This window comes from Lathamus discolor, chromosome 6 (genome assembly GCF_037157495.1).
Source record: "Lathamus discolor isolate bLatDis1 chromosome 6, bLatDis1.hap1, whole genome shotgun sequence".
Taxonomy (NCBI): domain Eukaryota; kingdom Metazoa; phylum Chordata; class Aves; order Psittaciformes; family Psittacidae; genus Lathamus; species Lathamus discolor.
The window spans coordinates 80,607,317-80,631,323 of record NC_088889.1 but is presented as its reverse complement, the minus strand read 5'-3'; the positions used below and the strand labels follow the sequence as shown (position 1 = coordinate 80,631,323).

General features: G+C 58.5%; 2 protein-coding genes across 5 annotated transcripts; one reads left to right on the top strand and one right to left on the bottom strand.

Moving 5' to 3' along the window:
- Window positions 1-64: 64 nt before the first annotated feature.
- On the top strand, window positions 65-20,728 carry CLCN7 (chloride voltage-gated channel 7). 3 transcript variants are annotated; one of them, XM_065684058.1, is made up of 25 exons: window positions 65-273; window positions 7,651-7,722; window positions 8,904-8,975; window positions 9,188-9,253; window positions 9,819-9,951; window positions 10,292-10,401; window positions 11,040-11,120; window positions 11,517-11,579; window positions 12,125-12,208; window positions 12,378-12,471; window positions 12,894-12,958; window positions 13,421-13,537; window positions 13,854-13,908; window positions 14,449-14,509; window positions 15,270-15,408; window positions 15,682-15,775; window positions 17,075-17,244; window positions 17,569-17,620; window positions 17,899-18,026; window positions 18,167-18,252; window positions 18,540-18,672; window positions 18,774-18,833; window positions 19,166-19,342; window positions 19,449-19,529; window positions 19,620-20,728. In XM_065684058.1, exons 1-25 carry the CDS (start codon window positions 136-138, stop codon window positions 19,704-19,706), a joined length of 2,418 nt encoding a protein of 805 aa, XP_065540130.1. In that variant the 5' UTR covers window positions 65-135; the 3' UTR covers window positions 19,707-20,728. The 3 variants fall into 3 exon arrangements, with proteins under 3 accessions (XP_065540130.1, XP_065540132.1, XP_065540131.1); XM_065684060.1 differs by lacking the exon at window positions 65-273 and adding an exon at window positions 299-3,297; XM_065684059.1 differs by lacking the exon at window positions 65-273 and adding an exon at window positions 3,306-7,280.
- A 709-nt stretch (window positions 20,729-21,437) lies between these two features.
- On the bottom strand, window positions 21,438-23,750 carry PERCC1 (proline and glutamate rich with coiled coil 1). Of its 2 annotated transcripts, none has more exons than XM_065686377.1 (2): window positions 23,519-23,750; window positions 21,438-22,299 (listed from the first exon to the last, which is right to left on the bottom strand). In XM_065686377.1, exons 1-2 carry the CDS (start codon window positions 23,542-23,544, stop codon window positions 21,576-21,578), a joined length of 750 nt encoding a protein of 249 aa, XP_065542449.1. In that variant the 5' UTR covers window positions 23,545-23,750; the 3' UTR covers window positions 21,438-21,575. The 2 variants fall into 2 exon arrangements, with proteins under 2 accessions (XP_065542449.1, XP_065542450.1); XM_065686378.1 differs by lacking the exon at window positions 23,519-23,750 and adding an exon at window positions 23,390-23,456.
- Window positions 23,751-24,007: the final 257 nt, after the last annotated feature.

The following is a 24,007-nucleotide window of genomic DNA, read 5'->3' as shown; positions in this document are numbered from 1 at the left end:
CAACTCCCATAGCGCAGCGGGGCAGGGCAGCTCCCGCCGGCCGCCGTAGCGCTCACGTGAGGGCGGTGGCCCGGCTATCACATGACTGGCCGGTGAGGCCGGGCCCGGCGGAGGTGTGTGTTGCCGTCGCCCTGCATGGCTAACGTCGCTAAGAAAGTGTCCTGGTCCGGCCGCGACCGCGACGAGGATGACTACGATGAGGACGGGCGAGCGGGAGAGACCACCCCGCTGCTCAACGGCACCGGCCCCGGCGCGGCGGCGGGCAGCCGGCACGTGCGTACCGGCACCGGGATGGGGGTGCTGGAGCACCGGGAGGGATCTGCTCTATCCCTGGGCTCCCCGCTCTGAGAGGCCGCCGGAGGCGGGCTGGGCCTGAGCCTGGGGGCTGGGGTCATGTATGCGTCCTCCTCCCCTGTAGCATTTAAGTGTGTTCGGGGCTGGGCTGGAGCTGCCGGTGGGGAGCCACTGGGTGCCCAGGCTCTGTGCCCAGAGCAGCCCTCGGGGGAGGTCGGGGCTCCTGCGGGCTCCCCCGAGCCGGGGAGAGCAGAACCTGGCAGAGCCCGATGTGGGGGGGAGCCAGGGCTGGGGCCTCGGGTCGCTCCTGCGGGAAAAACTGAGCGTGGGACCGACTCACTGCGGGGCAGCGGGGCAGTTCCCGCTGCAGCCGGCTGCCGTCACGAGGTGCCAGCTCCCAGTGATACCGGTGCCTGCCAGGGCCCTGCTGCAGCTCTGCGGAGCTGACCTGCCCCCTACCCGCTCCTCGGCCATGGGTGCAGGTGGTCCCTGGCCTGCCTGCTGGGGTTGCCCCCTTCATCTGCACTAATAATGCCATTCCTTTGGAGGTCATGTTGCCTGGCACACTGGTGCTGTCCAAGCCAACAGGTTGGGCTCAAACACAAGAGCATCTAATGCTGGCGTGGTGGTGGGCATCGTGCAGGATGTGCAGAACTACAGTGGCAAACAGCAGGTCCAGGGTGGGCCATGTTGCAGAGGGAAGCCAATTTCTTCTTGCAGATTAATTTTGGGTGATGAACTGAAGATAAGCTTGCCTCCAGTGTACCCAGAGGCTGTTACTCTGCCTGTCAGTCTCTCCTCCACATGTGCTGTGGTTAACTGAAGCACATCATGGCTCTGGCCACGGCACTTGGTGCCTGTTACGGAGCAAAGCTGCAGTTGAGCAGCTGTGCTGAGTGAGGGCCATGGCCTGGGTGGGATGTTGGGTGAGATCCATGGGGGTGCTTCTGTGTCAGTTCCAGGTGACAGAGGGGCAGATGATGCCCTCGAACTTCCTATGAAGAGTTTGGTGGGAGACTTGAGCTGAGACAGGGAGCAGTGCCAGCTTTTGGCAGCTGTTAGCAGGGACTGCTTGCTGAGCATGATTCTGTGCTGCCCTTCTGGGCAAGTCAGAACAGCAGGCTAATTAGGGTTCGTTAGGCTGGAAGTGCCTTGCGTGGCGCTGCGGGAGTGAGGGATGGCGGCTGGAGGAGTCACCTGTGCCACTGCACTGCTCTGGTGTGAAAGTGCAGATAAACTCCCTGGCCTGTACAAGCCCCTGTGTATGTACAGCACGGGTTGTCTTTGAAGACCACATGGTGGGTTCTGCAGGTCTGAAGGGATTAACCAGACCTCGTGGCTGCGGATCAGTTGGGAAAGGGCTTTTCTGGTGGCTTAGAAAAGATGCCTGAGCCCCTCTACAGTAGGGGTGGTGGAGACCCAGCCCTGTGATCTATCATTGCCGTGTCCCTTCACAATGTGGATAGCTGAGGTCCCAGCTGGTGACAAGGTGCTACGTGGCATCTTCCTTAGCAAAGGAGGAGAGTGAATACCTTGCTGGAGCTCTGAGCCCACAGCTGTCCTGACCACACGTGCCCTTAACAGGGGCACTGACCTGGCAGTGGTGGTTGGGTTGTTACCATAGTCCTGGGGTTGCTTTTTGGTGTAGGACAGCTGCTTCTCTCTCACACCATCCCTTTGACCTTGATGCCATTTTAGATTGAAGCAGGAAGGCAGGACAGATTAGGCAGAGGAACAGAGACTGGAGCTGTTCAGCTCACGGGAGGCTTAAAATTGGGTTGCGGCAATACAACAAAAATGTCCCCAGTGGAGCTTCTTCCCTTTCTCTTCTCAACAGCTGGGCTTGGTTAATAGAAATGAAACTGACCTTAGAGTGACAAAACGAAACAGTCTCCGGGTGACTGCTGCAAGAGACTGAGATCAAGCACTTGTGGGTGGGAGGTGAGGAGGGGCTGGATAAATGTGCCCATGACCATGAATGGATGCTGCAGGGCTGTGTCTGAGGTCGTCTCTGGTTTTGTGGCCAGCTGAGCGCTGCTTCAGAGCTGACAGAGCCTTTATCCTCTCACCGGCACTTTTTAGTGCCTCAAGTATATCAAGAAGCAAGAAGTTGCCAGTACATCTGAGCATTGTGCCTGCCATGGGCTGCCCCCTTCCCATGCTCTCGAGCTGAGTGTGTCAGTTCTTAGGCTGAAAACTGGCAAATTGTAGTGGGAACAGCCAATGTCCATCATTAGGCATTTTTCTAGAAAGAACACTTCCCTTTTGCTACCCATCAAAGATATGCTCTGTGTTTGTGTTAAAATGCCTTGACTTTGGGATTGGTATAATGCCCCTGCTCCAGAGGGGGTCTGGAACAGGGGGGTTGGGCAGTGGGGAGCCATAATGTGACCAGGCTGCTGCTGAGCAGCTTGTCCTTATTAACCCCCAAGGGTTTATTCTACATAAAACGCTGTTTGTCTTGTTTCCTCGTAACTTCACAAAACAGGCTGCCGAGTGCAGCCTTTGTGGCTGGGGGGCAGTGCTGGAGGGCTGTGCTTGCTGCAATCACAATGTCTTGATTGGGGGGAGGGAGGAAAGAGAAGTCTGGGTGAGCCCTGGTTCCTGCTGGATGGGCTGCAGGTTGCACATCCCCTGGGTACCGGCAGAGAGGCTGCCGGTCCCTGCCTGCCCGCTGCTAGGAGCTGGAGTCCCTGGAAAGCCATTGTCCTTGGAGCCTTCCCAAGGAGAGGGGATTTAGCAAGTCCAGTCCTCTGGCTGGGTGCATCATCCGGGACTGCAGCAGTGTTTTAACCTTGCACTGCTTTCTTGCACATGGATCAAGGTGCCTGGAGGAAGGCAGAGGGGTCAGGATAATAACAGCATCTCCCGGCCTGGTGCAGGTGAGGGGCAAGGAGCGACTGTGCCCAGGAGTGACAGCAGGAGGCTGGAGACAGAGTTGTAACCAAGGGGTGACAGCAGAGAGAGAGTCTGGATTCTTTCTCCCCCATTATGGGCCTCGAGGTGAGGAGCCTTATTCTCTCCTGGTGTGGTGCATTTCGGGGATGACGGCTGTGTTGCTTTGGAGCCCATCACAGCTGTGCTTGTGTCAGAGGAGGGGGATTCCAAAAGCCCTGCAGCTCATCCCCCCCGTGCGCTGCCATAGCTGGTGACAGGGTTTCCCCTGTCAGTGAGCCACCCAGTGACACAGCCTTGCAGCCTGGAGCCATCCCTCTCACCCAGGCAGGTACCAGGGGCTCAGAGCATGCTGGGGCCAAGAGGGCTCTGGGGCTGGAAATCCTCTTCCTTCCCTATCACTGCTTCTGCAATACCGCTGTGGGCTCCCAGTGTGGGCTGTGCCGTGCTTTATCTCACTGGTCACAGAAAGCCACATGCTTCCAGTTCGTTAGTGAGCAGGACAGTGATAAGGGGCAGTGTATGGGGGAGCGGGTATCTTCACACCAGCGGTGGTCACTGGGAGTGGGGGTTGTCCTGGGTTATCCCTGTGAAAATGCACTGTGGAGCAGGGTCAGGCGCTCCCTATTTATGGTTCTTTGGAGCAGTGTTTGAGAGGCACTGCTGGGTCACAGTGTGCACAGCCTGGGTTACTTCTGCAGTGCCTTGACTAAAGTCATTCTTGTCACAAACAAGGATTGCTCTTTGACTGCTCTGCTTGGAGGCAAAATGCTGCTGTGGCATTATGTATGGCAGCGTGGCTTCTTATCACCTCTGCCAAATGGGGATGCTGGCAGCAGTGCTGCTGTCTCCCATCCTGACCTGCAAAGCTCTGGGCTGCTGCTGCTGTCTGTGTTCACTGCTGCTGTTGCCTGACGTTGGTGATAATCCTTTTGGGGCATGGGTGGTTGAGATCTTCTCCCAGATTGTTTTCCTTGTTGAGATTGATCCTGAATTTGCTCTTGCCAGTCTCAGAGTGGCACTGGACTAGATGGCAACGTGATGAAAGGGGAAGCAGCCTCAGGAGGTCTCCAGCCCAGGTCCTGCTAAGAGCTGATCTCTTAGATCAGGTCTCCCAGGGCCACGTGTGGTGGAGATTTGGGTGTCTCCAAGTACAGACTCTGCACCCTCTCTGGCACCAGATTCAGTGTGCCACCATCGTTTATTTCCAGTGTCTTTCAGAAGTTCCCTTGCTGCAGCTTGTCCTCTGCTGCTTTGTGCCCCATCAATGCGAAGCTTTGAGGAAGGTCTGGCTCTGTATTTGTAACATCTTGTTAGGCATCCAGAAATGGTAAGATAATCTCCCTGAGAATCACTAGCTTCTCTTCATCCATCTTACTGGGTGCTCCAGCCCCTGACTGTCTTTCTGGACTCACTCCTGTGCCTTTCTGGTCCCAGGGATCCCAAACTGGCTGCCAAGTCCCAGGTGTGGTATCGCAGGTGCCAAGTGGAGGCATTGGGATCCCTTCCTCACACCTCCTGGCTGTGGTCTTTCACCACCCAGGAGGCAGTTGACCACCTCCTCTGCAGGTTTGTGCCACTGGCACCTGTTCAGCTGCTCCACCAGTTTGCTGCAAGACCTTCAGCAGAGCTCCTTGCTAACCACTGGGGTACATCCATCCCAGTGCAGGGCTTTGTATTTACCCCTGTTGAACTTCAGGGGCTTCACTGCAGCCTGGTGAGCTCCCTCTGAGGAGCAGCCTTGCCACCAGCATTCCAACTGTCCTGCTGACAAAGATGTTAAGCGGTTTGGGTCCAGATCAGGGCTCCAGACATCTCTTTGCAGAGCTTGAAATGGGTAAGGAATTAGCTTTACCACCCAAACAGGACGAGTGCTGATGGCTGGGTGCTGCTGCTGTTTGCGTGCTGCTGTTGGAGGCAGGGTCGCTGGCCCCAGAGCCTCTCCTGGGACAGGGGAGCTGTTAACTCCTCTGTGCCCTCTGCCTTTTGGCAACAGTGTGTGTTGTTATGTGGAGATAATTGTACCACGGTCACCCCAACATCATGAGTACCCGAGGTCAGCAGCTGTCTTGGCCTGAGTTTGAAAAACATCTGAAGGAGGGTAGTGCTGCCCATGTGTTTGGTGAGCTGATGGGCCGTGCACAAATAACCTCTGTCTTGGCTCCTGGCTACTTGAATCCCTCCTGTTCATCTTCTGAAAGTCAGGAGCTGATGAAAGTAGCTTTTTTCCGCCCTCCCAGCATGTGATTCCCCCATGCTGGGCAAGACAGGAGCCAGCTCTGCTCGCAGTGACAGAGGGATGCCAGGACTTGAGGGGGCATATTAAAACCATGATGCTTGTGGTTTTGGAAGCTCAGGTTCAACTGAAGCTCCTTTGCTCCTTTCCCTTCATCTGTGGTTGGGTCCTACTGCTGCCTAATCTGTTGAGAGTGGAGCTGCAGTGCCCTCCTGGCCTCTTGCCCCATAGGGAAGGGATGGGGATAGGAGAGTGTCACCAGTTCAGTCACATCTGGTCTTTTTGTGGACCCCCTGGCTAGCAGAAGAATTTCCCTGAAGGACTGGTCCTGTCTGGGGGCTTGGTGCCTGAGGTCTGACCCTGGGTGTGAGCATGAGTGACCACCTCCATCTTGTTGCCTTCATCTTGCCCTATACATGTGGCACTTAAGGGAGCCTTTAATCTTTGTTCTTCCCGAAGCTGGGTGCAGGTGGGTTCCCTTAGCAGGTCTCAGTTTTGTCCCAGCCAGGGTTTCAGGTTGAGGACCGTGTCCTTCCCACCTCCCTAGGACAGTGGGATCCCAGCTGGGACTTCTGCTGCCACCAGAACAGCTGGGCACCAGCAGGCACTGAAACAGGCAGCTCCTGACTCTGTAAGTTCCCATCCACATCCCCCAGGGAGGTGGCAGCTTTCAGTGTGCCCAGCTCACAGCAGTCTGCTCTGTTTGCTGGGATAAAGGTCCACCTGGATCCCTTCCATGGTGATTGTGGAGCCATCGCAGACCAGAAACAAAGCCCAGGCTGGTCTTGCCAAACCAGTGTTCAAAAGCGGTTGTGTGGAGCACTTTGTGCTCAGCCCCTCCTGTGGTCTCAGGCTGCTGGGGACAAAACGGCGCTGAAGAGGGTTTGAGGAGCTGAGGTAAAACCCGCCTGCAGGTCAGGGGGTGAATGGGAGTGTGGAGCAGACAGAGAAATGGGAAAATAGGTCAGGCTGCAAACACAAAGGGGTATTCTTCATCTGCAGTGACGTGCACGGCTCCTGGCTGCTCTGGCCTTCATGTTCCAGATAGGATTGGTGGGGGATTAAAGCAGCAGGGGCTCTGTCTGGGATCTGTGAGCTTGCTGGCACAGAGGGACCAACATGGCAGGGCCCTGCTGCTGCTCACCATCCTGCTTTTATTCTCCAGTCCTTAAGCCAGGCAGCTGGGAGGGGTGAGGCTCCGGAGGGAAAGATCTGATTGTTGAGAAATGGTGTTTGGGCTGTGCTTAGTGACGGTGCTGCTCGCACCCTTGTGCATCCTGGTGTTTCACAACAGCAGAGGAGGGTGATGGCAGTGTGCTGCTTCTGCTGGGTCCCTCATAGCACTGGCTCCATGCAGCCCAAGCCCTTGCCTGCATTGGCCAGATGAGAAGTGCCCCAAAGAGTTTGAAAACTCTCATGTGATGCAATTGTGCTGCCAGTACCCAGCCTGAGTGGTCACCAGTGAAAGGGGAACCTACTCCCTGGGGGAGATGCAAATGCTTCTTCCCATCACAGTGCTGGGAAGGCACTGGTGCTGCTGCACGAGAGCATCATGCCCTGCTTCCTCCTGTGTGCATCGGCTGGCAGCCAGCCCAGCCATCGCTTCAGTCTTGGCTGCTCACGGGGAGATGGACATGCCGATGTGCTCATCTCCCTGGCTGGGAACTGCTCCCTTGGAGCAGATGGCAGAGCCAAATGTGCCCTTGGCCATCCCTTATTGCTGTCTGGGTGCATGAGCTGAGGGTGGCCCCAGCTTGTGACTTGTGTGCTTGTGACTTTGGAGATGAAGCTTTCTGCTCAGGTGGTCTGTTCCTGCCCTGCTCCAGGGGAGTGTGGAGCGTGCTGCTCGGCACAGGTTTGCTGGGGTACCCCACTCGTTGCCCAGAGGCTGTTGGTGACTCTCGCCAGCTCTCAGGGCTGCCAGTCCCAAGCGAGCTGCTGCTGTCTGGCACTTCCCCGGTGAGCCGGCTCTGCCAGCCAGCAGGCTGGAGCAGCTCTCCCAAGCCCTGGCAGGCTGCTGCTGCCTGTGCTCCTCTGGGGCCCCACCTCCTCAGTGTGCCCTCCAAGAGCAGTCCTCTGCAGGTGCTGCACTTCTGGGGCTCTGGTGGTGGCAGGCAGAGCTCAGCAAGGGGAGCTGAGCACGAGCACCCGTGTGCCTGCTCCTTCCTCCTGCCAGGGCTGGCAGCACATTCAGGAATTGACCCCTCTTTCCTTTCTCTCCTCAGCTCACTCCTTCCTCCTTCCTGCGCATTGGGCAGCTGAGCAATGTGGACCTCAACGAGGACGTCCATGAGCTGGTGAGTGGCATAGAAAGGGGCCCATTGTTACCAAGCCCCCTTCCCTTCCTCCACTGGCAGGACTTGTAACTGCTATTATTCCCTCTCCTCACATCCCACGTATTCCACGAGGGCTCCAGTGCTTCCTCCTGGGCTGGGTGACCATCGTAGCATTGGCAGCTCCCTGCTGCTCTGCCCTCTGCTGTAACCCTTGCTGCTTTCCCTTACCTGGGGAAAGCTGGCCCAAGGACAGCATCTCTTTGGGTGGCAGCACAAGGGCCACAGGCGGGTCTGATGGGAAGGGATTTCTTCCTTGTTGACATGACTGCTCCTTAAAGCTGCTTCTCCTGCTGCCCAGCTCAGAGGGAAGTATAACAGCAGCTGGGGGGAGGTGTCTCAGCCCTGGGGACAGGGTTAGTGATAGAGGGGGCATCTTGCAGGAACACTCAGATTTCAACTTACCCCCCTCCCACCTGCACACATGAAAAGCTTTTTCTTCCCTGGATGCTCCTGCTTCAGCTCTGGAGCTGTAGAAAGTTCAAATTAGAAGACTTTTGCTAAATATTTCTTGTGGAATGCTTAAATGGGAAGGAACATGCCTTAATCCAGTCCCTCAGAGGACAGGCTGGGCCTGCTTTGGCCACAGCTGTAATGCAGGGCCAGGGAAGGGTGTGGGGTGCCGCTGCCCTGGGGGTGCCTCCAGCATCCTCAGTAAATGCCCTAATTTGGAGCTGGGAACAGCTTGCACGGTCAAAGGTGTTTGGGAATCAGAATTTGGTTTCTGCCCAAACCCATGGTTTGAAATAACTGCTTGAAATAGCTCCTTGCTTTCGGCTGAAGGAATTTCCTGCCGAGGTGAAAGGTTGCCTTCCTCTGGAGTGTGGAGCTGCTTGGAGGCAGCACTGGATCAACATGGCAGTGTGGCACCTGGCTGGGCAATCCCTCCATCTGCTCGTGGGGAAGAGTCCCTCCTGAGGGTGGATGAGGGTGTACACCTCACAGCCTGTTCCAGCTGCCTTAAATCCCGTACATCCACCAGCTGGTGGAAAATCATCCCAGATCCCAGCCTGCTAGCAGCTTGCACTTTGCTGTCCTCCTGCCTCTCCTGAGCATGAAAGCTAGTGTTAAACCAGCAGTTATGTGCCAGAGGGGAGGGCTGGACTGGGACCTGGCTGTCCTAACTTATGCACCACATCCTGCAGGAGACAGAGCTCCCTCGGCAGCATCCCAACGAGATCCCCCACAACGAGAAGCTCCTGTCGCTCAAGTACGAGGTAAGTGCCCTCTGGGATGCAGTGGATGAGTTACACGGATCTGGGCTGTGGCTGCCCAGCTGAGGGGTTTCAGTGGAGAAGCAGCTGGTTTGAGGGAGGAAATGACATGAGGGTGTGGAGGGGCAGGGGTGAGGGCCTGAGGGCAGCCCTCCCCAGCACAAGGTTTCTTCCTCTGTGCTAGAGAGTAACAGCATTTCCCTTTCCTAATGTAGAGTTTGGACTATGACAACAGTGAAAATCAGCTGTTCCTGGAGGAGGAGAGGAGGATAAACCACACAGTGAGTCTTGCCCACTGACCCTGCAGCTCGATAGCCCAGGAAGCTGTTCCCCCTTCCTGGCTCCTGGGGAGCTTCTCCATGCCAGAGGAGGTTGTGCTCAGAGCAGTGCTTGAGCCAGGGTGGGTTTAAAGATAGGCCAACTTGTGACAAGCCTTAAAACCTCATGGGCAAGAACTCAGCACAGAATGGTTCAGATGGGAGCTAGCCTGCATGCACATGGTAGCCAATGGCATGGGGTAGGTCCCTGAGCAGAGGGACTTCTGGAGCAATGTGAAACATCTGCCTTGGGGACTTTGGGAGTCTTGCTGCAGCAAGATGCCCAACAGGAGGGGCCTGACAGAGGCAGACAAGCTGGAAAAGCAGCCTGCTGTTGGGGATCCCACAGAGGGGCACTGCCAGGCTTTGCAGTCCTGAGTGAGCCAGCATTGGCTTTCCAGCTCCTACGAGAGCTGCCAGGCTTGGAGCTGTGCTGGAGAAGGTGGCCTGGGGTGGGTTGGGGTCTCCCTGTCGCTGGCAGGGCCCAGGCTGGGTAGCAGTGGGCTCTCATGGCTCTGTGCCCCCTCAGGCTTTCCGGACAGTGGAGATCAAGCGCTGGGTCATCTGTGCCATGATCGGCATCCTTACTGGGCTTGTCGCCTGCTTCATTGACATCGTGGTGGAGAACCTGGCTGGGCTGAAATACCGGGTGGTGAAGGGCAGTATCCTCCAATGGAGCCATAGCCATCAGCCACCCAGGGCTACGGGATCTGTGCTCCTGGTGCCTGCCAGAAGGGTGCTGGGGAAGAGGACAGCACTTCCTTGCCTGGGTTTGGTGACACAGACCCTGCCACGTGAAGTGCTGCTGTGTGCCTGGCTGCTCTGCAGAGCTGAGCTGTGCCTGGGCACTGCTGTAATGGGGGGGGCTCTTTGCAGCAGCCCTGGCTAGGTGCACAGGATCTGCTGTGCTGGCACAGCCCGAGAAGCATTTTCACTTGCATTCTCATGGTGGGAGGGATGGTACCCAACCAACACTGGCCTTTCCTTGAGCTGCTTCTGCAGACATTGACAAGTTCACAGAGAAAGGGGGCCTGTCTTTCTCCCTGCTGCTCTGGGCCACCCTGAACGCCAGTGTGGTGATGGTGGGCTCCGTGATCGTTGCTTTCATAGAGGTAAGAGTTTGGGACCAGTCTGGATTGGTGTATCCTTGTGCTTCCTGCCCCAGTTCTTCACATGGGGAAGCAAGATCGTGTCTCCAGAAAACATACGAATTCATGTAATAGCAAATGTATTTCTGCCAGATTGGCTCTTGGTAGCCCCACTTCTCAGCATTGGCTCTATCTCTGCTGTGGGCTTTCTCTGGGGTTGTCAGACTGACAGTGCTGAGCCAGGAGCCTGGCGTAGAGGGTCTGCTCCAGAGACTGGGGCTGGTTATGGCTGGGAGTAGGCAATGGCTCCCTACAGGCCACTCTGGGTCAGCAGTAAGCTTTGTGGCTTTGCCCTTGCTCTCTCTGGCCACCAAGTGTGAGTCTTCTGCGGCGCCTGGCCCCTGGCCATGGCGCGGTGATGGGAACACCCTAGTGTCCCCCAGGAACCCAGCCAGATCCTTCTCCCTGTCACATTTGCCCTTAGGGGGAATGGGTGCCTCTCTGAAGCCCTCCTCCAGAGGCTGTAGATAGTCTTTGGCATCATCTCTGAGCCTTCCTGAGGTTGTGCTTGGTGTGCCCTGTGCAGAGAGACAGGGTTAAGGTGGCCAGTGTTTCCCCATGCTGTACGTGGCAGCCACTCATGCTCTTCGTGCTCCCTGCAGCCCGTCGCAGCCGGCAGCGGCATTCCCCAGATCAAATGCTATCTCAATGGTGTGAAGATCCCGCACGTTGTCCGCCTCAAGGTAGGAAGCATCAGGTGGTGGGGTGAGTGCCTTCTGCTCTTGGGGGTGATCCTGCTGCACTGTGGCAGAGGAGGAGCTGGCACAAGCTCCTGGCTTCCTTGCTGCACTACCCAGCTCCATAGCTGTTCCCCCCAGTGCTGGGTGGTTAAACCTCCTGCCCGGGGATGAGCCTGGATCCCCTGGCTTTGGGGAGAGCAGCTTTGGGTAACTTTTTGCTCTGTCCAAGAAGAAATTTGGCCAAACCCCATTGCCACAATGGGGGGCTGAGAGTCACAACCTCCCTAGGGTCCCTGCCTCCTGTGGCTAGTTGGGTCTGTGTCCCCATGGCTGCCATGGTCGTGTGTGCCGTGCCGTGCTGTGCTGTGCTGTGCTGAGCCTGTCGTCTCTGTTTTGCAGACCCTGGTGATCAAAGTCTGTGGAGTCATCCTCTCAGTGGTCGGCGGCCTGGCTGTTGGGAAGGTGATGTGCACAAAGCAATCCCTGGCATGCTGCTGCCATGTTGTCACCCGCTGCAGGCACACATGATGCAGCCCATTGCCAGCCCTATGCTAGGGGCCCTCCAATGACTTCCTAGTTTTATTCCCTAGTCTGCTGGCCAAGGTGACACCCTGGTGTGTGTGGTGCCACCAAGCAAGGCTGTGTGTGGCTGGGCTGAGGGCAGAAGAGCAGCAGTCCACATCCATCAGTAGCTGTCCCTGCAAATGTTAGATGGGGGAGACCTGGGTGCCCTATTGGAGCCTTTCTAGCTTGCTGGGATTGAAGGCAGGCAAGGGAAGTTCCTGCCTCCTGGGCTGGAGGGAGTGCTGGTAAGAACAGAAGGTGCTACAGAAACCCCTTCACAGAATGAGGATTTAAGAGGGCAAAATGGCAAGGTCTGTATTTCCTGGAGGCAGATTCTCCTGCCAGTTTCTTCAGGATTGCAGCCTGGTGAGCAGCATTCATCCATCCCTGACTGTCCTTGGGGTTCTTCCTTATCCAGTCTGACTCTGCTCTACTGCCCACAGGAAGGACCCATGATTCACTCTGGAGCGGTGATTGCTGCCGGCATCTCCCAGGGAAGATCCACGTCTTTGAAGCGAGACTTCAAGGTTGGTGTTGAGGGCCAAGGGGCTGTGCTGGAGGTGCCCCTCCTGTGCCCAAACTGGGCTGTTCCTTGGGGTCATGCTGGTGGCTTGGGTCATATATGGCCTACGCTGTGTCTCCACTAAGGTCATTCCTGTGGCCAGCCCTAAACCTGCCTTTGTTTTGGTGTTTCAGATCTTTGAGTATTTCCGCAGAGACACAGAGAAGAGGGACTTTGTCTCAGCTGGAGCTGCTGCTGGTGTCTCGGCTGCGTTTGGTGCCCCTGTGGGTATGTGTGTTGGCTCTCTGATACTGGCACTGCCTGCATGTGCATCTCATCAGGAGGTGGCTCCCACTTGCACAGAGACAGCTGCTGGGATCTGCCTATGGCACTGCGGGAGCCCTCCCACAACATGCCCAGCTCCACAGCAAACTGTCCGACCATGCCACAGGTCTTAAGAAGAGAGGAGGTGTGGGGTCATCTGTCTCGGATCCCAGGTGTTGCCTCCCTGGGATGGAGGAGGGCAGTGGAGGGTACTGCCCCATCATTGATGGCTCAGTGGGCTTCTGGTCCCTTCACTGGAGCCTGTGAGGTCTGGGACTGTATGGGACACATGGGCTGGGATGAATCTAGATGTCTCAGCTGGTGCTGTGCATTAGGGGTCTGTGACATGTGCCACTTTTGAAGGTGTTTGTGTGTTGCATTTGCAGGCGGTGTCCTCTTCAGCTTGGAGGAAGGGGCTTCCTTCTGGAACCAGTTCTTGACGTGGAGAATTGTAAGTGCTGGAAAGCCGCAGCAGCAAATTGAGGGCTGCAGTGTGAGGCATTGCCTTTTCCCCATGCCCTGCAGTCCCAGCCTCCTGACATCCTTATCCCAGCCAGGCAGCTGTGTGTAACACATCCCAGGGAACAGTATCCCATTCCCCTTCTGTGCCCTGGTCCTCAGCTTGAATTTGGTCCTGGCTTAGCTCCATCTTGCTGTCAATCTTTTCCCAAGGGACCTCCTTGGGCTGTGCCCCAAGGCAATGGATAGGTAACAGGAGTGAGCCCCTGGTTGGTGTAAGCTGCCTAGAGTGCTGCCATAGGGAGCGTGGCCTCTTGGCCCCCACTGTGGTACCAAGCTCTCCCCAAAGGCTTTGGAGGGGCAGTTTGGGGAAATGGGGGGGGGGGGGGGGCACATGGTGAGGGAGTAGGGCTGGGGGTGTCTGGCAGTGACTGAGGGCTGCATCTCCTTCCAGTTCTTTGCCTCTATGATCTCCACGTTCACTCTGAACTCTGTCCTGAGCGTTTACCATGGCAATGCCTGGGATCTCTCCAGCCCTGGGCTCATCAACTTTGGCAGGTTTGATAATGAGGTACGGCACAGATGTTCCCCATATAGGGCTCTGCCATGGGGGTTCAAAACATCCCACAGCAGCCTGGGGCTGTCTTAAAGCATCACCCAGAGGCTGAGGCAGGCTCTGCCCTTGCAGGCTGTGGGTCTGGCCAGAGCCCAGCTCCACCAACCCAGCAGAAGCCTTTCCTGCAGCCACGGCTGGGCCTGGGGCTGTTGAGTGCCCAGGGGAGGCTTTGGGGCAGCTCTGGGGGCTGTAGGCCTGTGCTGTCCCAGCAGTGACCAGCTGCGGGGCTGCAGATGGGCCAGGAGACCTGAAATCCATTTCTTGCTTGCAGAAAATGGGATACACAATCCAGGAAATTCCTATCTTCATCTTTATGGGAGTGGTTGGTAAGAGAGTGCTGCTCTTTCAATTTGATTAGTCTGAATAATTTTCTATGTTCTCTGTCTGAGTCTAAAAAGCTTTGGGATAGAGTTTCCCAGGGAGAATGGGAAATGCATTAAACTCTGAAGCACAGCCTTGTGGGGCTTACAAGGTGGGGATGAGAGCTGAATCCTGGCCTAAGCTTTACCCTTGTAGCAAAAGCAGACCCTTTAATCCATATACTGCAGTCACTGAGGTTAGTGCATTGCAGTCGTGGGCAGCCCTTGGCTTTCCAACTGCCCTTACCGCTGTGGAGTTGGTCTGTCCCTTGCCTGCCTAGTGCCAGTGCTGTGACACCGGCCCCAGCCACCCTGCTGCTGCTGTGGGGCTCCTCTTGGTGTCAGGTCCTGCCTTTCTCTGCAGGGACAGCATTCACGTGTCCCAGTGCTGCCATCACACTGGAGGGGTTGTTGGTGTCTCCCTGAGCTTTACAGGTTCCTTGTGTCCTGGGCAGCCATAGGAGACCCTGCGACCCGTATACTGAGCTTTTCCTTCTTCATTTGCAGGTGGGATCCTCGGAGCCCTGTTCAATGCCCTCAATTACTGGTTAACGATGTTCCGGATCAGGTAAGAGCTCACAGGTAACTGAGGAGATTGACATAGGTTGGCTGGCACCTTCTGTGCGCCCTCGAAGTGGCATTTGCAGCCAGAGCAAGGCCGTTACATCACACTTAACACGAACAACAACAGCCCTGGAAGCTGGGGGACAAAGACGCTATGTGCCTCTCACTGCCTGCTGTCAAGGCTGTGACCCACAGCTTCCCACTGTTGCTCTGGCCTTGTCTAGGTATTGCGCTTCACTGACTTTAGGGCCCAAAGAAGTGCAAACACTGAGCATGCACGCTTCTGAGAGTGACGAGAGAGCTGCCAAAGCCATTCAAGCCCAGTCTGGTGCAGCCAGTACTTGTTAGCAGCTTTTCAAAGACAAGGACTGGCCTCGTGGCCTCAGGGAGGTGGAGCAGTGAGGGGCCTGCAGCAGCTTCCAGTGCTTCGCTCCTCTTGGCCTTTCTGTGCTGCAGCTTTCTGCGCTGTGCTCTGCACTGTCCCCATGGCCGAACAACACCAAGCTTCCCATGGGATCTGTGCCTGGCTCTGGGCAAGGAAGACAGGCAGGTCTGTTAATGGCTGGCTGGGCAGAGCTGCTCTTGCTGCTGGCCTCCCTGCCCAGTCCCCAAGACTGCTTTGCCAGAGGATGGAGCACAGGACAGCCTGGCAGGGCCTGGGAATGGAGCAGCCTGTCCATATGCCCAATGTAGTGTGCCAAGCTAGGCTGTGGGTGATCCTGTTGGCACCCCTGGGGGCCACCATCACTCTGCTCCCTTTGCAGGTACATCCACCGGCCCTGCCTCCAGGTGGTTGAGGCCATGCTGGTGGCAGCAGTGACAGCAACTGTGGGGTTTGTCATGATTTACTGCTCGAGAGACTGCCAGCCCATCCAGGGGAGCACGGTGGCATACCCGCTGCAGGTAGGAGATGCTGGAGAATGGCTCCCCAGTGTGGGGGGCACCCTGAGCCTGGTCTGAAGCTGGGGGCTGAGCAGGGAGACAAGACCTTGCTGGGTTTTGTGGCACTGGACCTCACAGCGAGTGCTCCCCGTGGCAGGCAGAGCTACAGAGCAAAGCACGGTGTTGCTGTGCTTGCTGCACAGCGCTGCCTCATCGCTAGCACGCATCCCCCTGAGCCTGCAGCCTTGGCAGCCTGGATCTGCCACTTCTAACTTTGTCTTCTTCCCCCTTCAGCTTTTCTGTGCTGATGGAGAGTACAACTCCATGGCCACTGCCTTCTTCAACACACCTGAGAAGAGTGTTGTCAACCTCTTCCATGACGCTCCAGGTCTGTGCATCTGGTGAGCAGGTCCTTGAATGTGAGCAGAATGGGGGTGGGCTTTTGCGAGGTGGCTGACCTGCTTCCTGGTTGCTCGTGGGACAAGGCAGGGGTTAATCAGCACAGCCCCTTGCGGGCAGGATGGGATCCAGCAAAGCACTGTGCCCACTGCTTTCCTGCTGTGGTGGAAGGAGGAAGGATGGGTGCTGAACTGGTGGCACCTGTGAGTTCAGCCAAAGGGCTGTGGACTTGGGAGCCTGTGGATGAGGACCTGGTTTTGTTGCATGTTTCCAAGCCGTTGCTTTTGAGTTGCGTGGGAGCACGTCTGACCCTTGCTGCTGTCTGAGCTCCGTCCTAGAAACATCCCTGGCTGTTTTCTCCATTAGCAGGGCCTCTTGCCCCAGAATGACTTTACCTTCTGGGCAGGCTGCGGAGGTGGATCTTGAGGTTTGGACTTGCTTGAGAAACGCAATTTGGCTCCCAGGTTCCAGCTCCTGTTTCCCTTGGACCTAGTGTTGTGACAGCGTGCCCTCTGCCCGCTGGTCCGAGTTTCGTGACCAGCTGCACGTGGACAGGGAGCAGACAGCTCCACGTTTCTAAATCCTCAGCCCAGAGAGTGTGGCTTGGCCATCTGAAGCCAAGTGATGACCGTCCTGTGTCTTGGGGCTGCTTCCTGCAGTGCTGGGCCCTCCCTGGCTCAAGGCTCTGGTTTCTTGACCTCCCTGTGGAGGAAGGGTTGCAAACTACTCGTTTAAACCAGACTGAGCTGCTCAGCAATCCTAAAATAGCAGCTGGCTGAGTCCTGAGGTCTCCCTGTGATGGCACAGCCTGCACCGAGGGGCAGCTTGGGGCTGGCTGGAGCAGCCATGGGAGATGTGGGACGCGATGGGGTTTGCAAGACCAGCCCTGCTGAGTTCATTCCAGGGCTGGCAGCAGGACCCCTGCCAGCTCCCCAGCACCTCTGTCCTCCAGCACTGGCTTTCCCCGGGGGCTTTGGAGTTCATCACCTTGCCTTGTGGGAGGCTGGGAACCGCGGGGCTGGGAAGGAACGGGTCATCACAGGTCACAAGATGAAGGGAAGGCATGTGCTGGATTCAGTGGGACGGGATGGCTTGGGATGGCACTGGCCGGTTGGCAGGGCCTTTGAGGGGGCAGAAATAAAGAGTCTGTTTGAAAGGCTCATGCTGCCAGGATGGCAGAGGGGCTTCCGTTGCTGGGAGTGTGTTGTGGGGCTGCTGCTGTCTGTTCTGTGGCTGTAATCCATCATGCTGCAGGACCAGCACTAACTCCATTCTCTCTCCACCTCAGGTTCCTACAACCCCATGACACTGGGCATGTTCACACTGATGTATTTCTTCTTGGCCTGCTGGACCTATGGCCTCACGGTGTCTGCGGGGGTCTTCATCCCCTCCCTGCTGATTGGTGCTGCCTGGGGAAGGCTGTTTGGCATCTCCCTGTCCTACCTGACCAAAGGCTCGGTGAGTTGCTTGTGGGAAGGGGTGCTGGGCAGTGGAAGCCATGGCACCCAGCCCTCCTCCCTTGCCTCTGGACAAGAGGCATGTGCAGGCAGCATGGAGCTGGCTGAGAGCTTGGCACAGCAGTCTGGAATGGGATGTCTTCCTAAACTGAGTCTGGGCTTTCCCATGTCCCAGTGGGGCCATGTCAGCTGCTGGGTCATGCAGGCAGCCTCAGGCATTCCTCCCCACTTCTCGGAGGGAGGGTCGGGGCCAGGGCACTGCTCACTGTCTCTGGGTGCCCTGGAGCCAGCAACTGACTCAGCCTCTTCTCCCTCCTGTGCTCAGATCTGGGCTGACCCTGGGAAATACGCCCTGATGGGAGCTGCTGCACAGCTGGGTGAGTGCCTGCTCGAGTTGGGGTGAAGGTGGCATGGGAAAAGGTGGTTCCTGCTTCCCTGGCTGAAGCGCAGCCTTGCTGTCACCTTCCCAGCTACCCTGCCAAGCACAGGCAGCACTGGGGCGCTAGTGAGGTCGGCTTGTCCCGGGCACCCCTGCCTGTGTTGGCAATCCTGGATCACTGTGCAGAGACTCGGGAACCTCTGGTGTTCTGCTATACCATCACCCCATGTTCCCCTGCTTTCCTAAACTCCCAGACCCCTTGGGTGTCTCCTGCAGGTGGGATAGTGCGGATGACGCTGAGTCTCACAGTCATCATGATGGAGGCAACAGGCAATGTCACCTATGGCTTCCCCATCATGCTGGTGCTGATGACAGCAAAGATTGTGGGAGACTACTTTGTGGAGGTGAGAGCTGGTGTGCTCGCCGGGGTCCGGGTTGGTGACGCTGGGGGGCCAAGGACAAGTGGTGTCCTTTCTCCAAGGTGAGCTGCTGTACTCCCTGGCGTCTCAGCAGGCTTTTCCTGATGGCTCGGCTCTCATTGCAGGGGCTCTATGACATGCACATCCAGCTGCAGAGCGTGCCCTTCCTGCACTGGGAGGCCCCGGTGACGTCCCACTCCCTCACAGCCAGGTAGGTGCCTGAGGGATGCTGCCAGTCCTGGGGCAGCAGCTTTTGGACCACGCTGTTGGCCCGAGCTGGCAGTAGAGGTGGTGCCACACTTTGGTCACTGCTGTGTGGTGCCACCAGCCCAGCTCCTTCCCCAGCAGGGAGTGTGGCCTGTGGTGCATTCCCTCCCCGTGTCCCTGGCAGGCTCTGGGGACAGGGGAGACATCAGGGCTGCAGAGGCCTGTTGGGGGGTGGGATATGTGGGGCGTGCCACATGTGGGGCTGTGTTTCACATTGAGCCTTCCCTGCAGGGAGGTCATGAGTGCTCCCGTCACCTGCCTGCGGAGGATCGAGCGGGTGGGCACGGTTGTGGACATCCTCAGCGACACCTCCTCCAACCACAATGGCTTCCCGGTGGTGGAGAGCAACCCTGGCACCACGCAGGTGAGCCAGGAGCCACTTGTGAGAGCTGGCCATGGAATGGGACCCTCCCCCTTGCTCCATCCCCTTCCCAGCGCCATCTCATGCACCGTGCTCTGTCACAGGTGGCAGGACTGCGGGGTTTGATCCTACGTTCCCAGCTCATCGTCCTGCTGAAGCACAAGGTGGGTGATGCTGCGTGGCGGCCATTGGAGCTATGTCTGAGCCCTGGTGCCCCTGTCCTGCCTGTCTTGCTAAACAGGAGCTGGTGGATGGTCCCTGTCACCAACCTCAGCTCACCTGAGGAGAGGGTGGGGGCTTCCATGCTGTGCTGCGGTTACCCCAGCGTCTTCCTGCACCCCACTGGGCTCACAAGCCCTTGAGTGAATAGGAAATGGTTCTTCTGCAGATGGTCCATCTGCCCCATGTTCCTGCCCTCTTCCCTCCCTGCCCTGTACATTGCTCTGGTGCCTGTTGGTGCTTCAGGATGGTCCCCAACAGTCTCTTTCCTCCCCAGGTTTTTGTGGAAAGGGCCAACCTCAGCCTGGTGCAGCGGCGGCTGAAGCTGAAGGATTTCCGGGATGCCTACCCGCGCTTCCCCCCCATCCAATCCATCCATGTGTCCCAGGATGAGCGCGAGTGCATGATTGACCTCAGCGAGTTCATGAACCCCTCGCCCTACACTGTGCCCCAGGTAATGGCCAGAGACCCCTGGGCCACTCTAGCATCCTGGGGGTCATGGGTGAGTGATGGGTGCTGGCTGGGGATGCCACAGCCCATGTATCCCGTCTGACGTGCAGGAGGCATCTCTGCCACGGGTGTTCAAGCTGTTCCGAGCCCTGGGCCTACGGCACTTGGTGGTCGTGAACAATCGCAATGAGGTGAGTCCTGCTCACTGGGAATGGGCAGCCGGGGCTTGTCCCTGAGCTCTGCTGCCAGCGCGGGGCTGTACCGTGTCCCTGTCCCGGCAGGTGGTGGGCATGGTCACCCGCAAGGACCTCGCCAGGTACCGGCTGGGCAAGGAAGGCTTGGAGGAGCTCTCGCTGGCACAGACGTGATGTGGGGTGGCTCTGCCCAGCGGAGGGAGACTCACCCCGGCCCCTCGGAGCTGGGGCCCCCTTTTGCGGGAGGCAGGGAGGGGCCTGGGCCGGCCTGTGCAGGCATTGTGGTGCCTGGAGCACTGGCACAGCTGTGCTGCCCCGGCTCTCCTGCCCATTGCTGCCTTCCCACGTCTACTGCCTCCTCTTCTCACCCTTTCCCCTGCTTCCCTGAGGGGTGGAAACACACCCTTGGCTCCGTTAGCTGCTGGCATAGGCTTTTTCCGAGGGCTGGGTGAAGGCTGGAGCGTGCCAGGGGAGTGGAAGTGTCCTGAGCTGCCCATAACCCTCTGCCACAGCACATGGCCTCCACTGCCTCGTCTATCCAGCCCAGGCTGTCTGGGACCTAGCCCTGCCCTGGCCTCTGTCCCAGGGCCTGTGTGGGAAGCAGGGGGACATGGTGGGGTCCCTCCTGCTTCCAGGGCTGTGTCCTGCTGCCCCGTGCTGCTGCTGGTGGGGTTGAGCTGAGCCATGGGGCAGGCTCTGCCCTGCTCAACTGTGCAATAAAAGGGGCTCATGCGGTTCAGAGCTGCTCCCTCTTGCTGTTTTTTGACTCCCTTGGCCAAACTCTGACCCCAACACACACGTTGGGGAGACACTCCTGGGGTTTGGGCAGGGATGGGTGGGGGAGAGCTACCTCCTCTGAGGCAGCCTGTGCCACACTGCCACTCCTGCCCTCCTCCCACTATTGCTGCTGCCTCTCGCCTCTGCCCATGCTGGGGTCCAGAAGCACCCCTGCATGTGTTTCCAGCCCTTTCCAGCAGCCTGGGCCAGGATCCCCTGGATCTGGGGCTGGAAGCACTCTACTGGGTGCTGAGGAGGGCTCCAGCCCTGGCACCTCAGCTCCCCTGTCTTCTACCATTGTACTCCTCACCTTAGCATTGCACCTTCCATCCTCCTCACTTGGGTAAAGGCAACCTGGTGCCTGGAGGGGCTTTCGACTGTGGGATACTGTGCTGAAATAAAGCCTGTTTGTACTTTTACTGTGCTGCTGCCTGGCTCTTGCTTCCCTTCCCCTGAAGCCACTTTCTGGCCTTAGGACCATGTTTGTTGGTGCACCCCTGGGGTTGAGCCAAGCCCCATCCCCACTGCTGGTGCTGGGAGGGCACAAGTGAGGGGGCTGCATGTTGGGGGGCTGCAGGGGGTGATGCCAGTGCCCCCAACCTTCATCAGCCCGGGCAGGGCTGGAGTGCTCAAGGCAGGGGATGGCTGCCCCATCCCGGGTGCTTTTCCTTTCATGGCCAACAAAGAGCTGCCACAATGCAGGGAATGCCTCGGCTGGGCCCTGGTAACAGACAGGTCCGGCGGTGGGGGCTGTGGGGAAGGGCCGGCTGCCCTCCCAGCACCGGGAAATGGCTCTGCTCTCCATGTGGGTCTGGTTCCCCAGCACTGCCATGGGGCAGGGGAGCCCTGGGGTGCAGTGGGTCCCTATGGCAGTGATGGGTCCCCACTGGGTGCTGGCAGCCGGGTGCTTTGTGAAGCCCCACGTCGCCCTTTGCCCTGGCGCAGCTGAGATAAGGGACTGGGATGCACTGACTTGGGCTGCAGAGTAAACACGGGCTGCTGGCTCCTGCCGGCACCGCGCTTCCCTCCTTTCCCTGCTGCCGGGGCAGCCGGTTCCTGCCGAGGGCCGGGCTGAGCAGTGGCCCTTTGTCACCGGCGGTGGGTGGCGAAGGACACGGCACACACTGGTGCCTGGCAGGAGTCATTTATTCACTCGTCCCATGGCCGGCTCTGCCCCGGCAGCTCCAGGTGCCCCGCGCTGGCACCGCTGCTGCCAGGTTTATCATTAACTGGCGGCGCGTGGCGGGGCTGGGGGCCACGGTGGGGTCACAGCCCGGCAAAGGGCTCGGCCTCCAGCCCCGGGCGGCCCAGCTCCGGCTGCAGCTCCCGCCCAGCGCCCAGCTCCGGCCCCGGCTCCACCGTCCAGTTGGCCAGGAGGTCGCTGAAGTCGGGGGTGCCCGCGTGGAGGAGGCCGGCGGGGCCGGGGCCCGGCTCCCTCCAGAAGGAGGGCGGCAGCTTCCTGCGGTGCATGGGGGTGATGTGGCCGTACTTCCTCTCCAGCCGCTGTGTCTTGCCGCTGGCCGCCCGGGGCGGCAGGCACCGGTGCACTCCGTACTCGAAGAGCTCGGCCAGCGGCCCCAGCCTGTGCACGGCCCCGGGGCTGCCCCGCGGCGCCTCGGGCTCGGTGTGCCGGGGTGAGCCGCAGTCCTCGGGTACGCCATGGCTGCCGGCGGCCTCATCCTGGCCCCGCCGCCCAAAGTACCGCTGGATGTCACAGCTGATGAGCTCCGAGAACCGGAGGAGCTGCAGCGTGGGCTCGGCGGTGGTGGGGACGGCCAGCTCCAGCCTCGTGCTCTCCTCTGCTGCATCCTCTTCATCCTCGTCTTCCTCCTCCTCCTCTTCCTCGGAGAGGTCGGGGAAGTCGGGCTCGGGGCGCACGGGCAGCAGCAGGCCGTGCGGGAAGGGAGAGGGCAGCCGCAGCTCGGCCAGCGGCCGGATGACACCTGCAGCCATGTCAGCACGCAGGGGCACCCCGGGGCCCGCGCTCACCCTGCGGGCAGGACAGCGGGTGAAGGTGGCACGCACCCCACACCCCCCGACCCGCTGCACTGCGCTTGGCCCTGAGGAGGCAGAGGGACGGTGTTGCGCCGTACGGCAGGGCATCCCCCACAAGCCATGGGACATGGAGCAGCAGGGATGTCTGTACCAAGCCATAGGATACAGGGCAGTGGACACATTGCCCTGAATCATGGAACACGGGGCAGCAGGGACATCCCCACTGAACCTGGGACATTGGGCAGCAGGGATGCCCCTACTGAGATGTGTGAGATGGGGCAGTGGGAACATACCCTGAGTCATGGGATAGGGGCAGTGGGGATATCCTAACTGAATCCTGGTGCATCAGGCAACAGGGACATCCCCATCAAGACATGGGATGTGGGGTAGTGGGGATGTCCATGCAAACCTATGGGATGTGGGTTAGCGGGGATGTCCATGCAAACCCGTGCAATGTGGGACAATGGGAATGTCCCCAAGTCATTGCATGTGGGGCAGCAGGGATGTCTCCACCAATTCATGGGATGTAGGGCAGTGGGGACGTTCCCCGAGGCATGAGCCAAGGGGCAACGGTGACATCCCCCAGAGCTGTGGGGCAGTGGGATGTTCCCCTTCCCCCTGGAGCTGTACATGGGCTTGAATGGTGCTCAGCACCCACCCTGCCACCACGGGCTGAGCACCTGGGACACTGAGCCCTATGTCCTGCCCACACAATGGCCCCATGTGTTTCCCTGCAACGGGGTGACCCCAGCCACCTCCCTGCACTGCCCTGATGGGCTCTGGCCACAGCTGGGTCATGTTGAGCTGGATGAGGTCCCCAGTAATTAGTGCCTCCTGTACCCATGGGTCCCCAGCTCTGCCTCACTGCAGGGCATCCCTGGCCACATGCCATTGCCTCAGCCCTGAGAGAGTCATGAGGCAGGGGACAAATCCTGGGGGACAAGTCCTTCTCCTGCTATGCCTGAGACAGCACCGCTGCCATCTCTGGGGTCACCACGCATCCCTCTTTGTGCCCTCCCCACCGCAAGACCCCCATCCATGCCGCCACGCTGCCCTGGAGCTCAGCCTCTGCAGGCACCACGTACCTCCAGCCTGCAGGGAAAGGGGCGCGGGGCTGCCTCAGCGATGGGGCCAGCCTTCCCCACGGCCACCCGCAGCCGCAGAAACACTGCGTGGCAGGAGGGCATCGCCCGGGGCCGCGGCTCGGCACTCACCTTGGCGCTGCCGCCTGGCCATGCATAGGCTCCCGCGCCGCTCCCCCTTCCCGTCCCTCCACCTGGGCCTGAAGTATTTATAGCGGGGCAGCGAGCTGACGGCTGGCAAATATTTGGTAGCTGTATTGTAATAGTAGACTCGGTAAATAGAGCCGGGGTTTGCTTTAGCACCCAGCAACGGGAGAGCGGCGCGGGGAGGGACGTGGGGACGGAAGGCAGGGCTCACCTTAATGGTTCACTAGCCAGGGGATTTTCAAGTGTTGTTCCTGTAAATTCACCTATTAAATCGGCAGCCCCAGCTGCCAAACTGCCCGCACACTTGTGCCGAGGGCTCTTATCTCCGCGCTGATTGGAGGTGAAATCAAGCTTTGTCAAATAGGTGTAAAATTGAATTTCATGCTATTTTGACTCCTGGAGTAGGGATCTTCTGAAGAACACACTGCCTATCGAGCCATGCCTCTGCAAACAGGCGCTGCCGCCACACCAGGT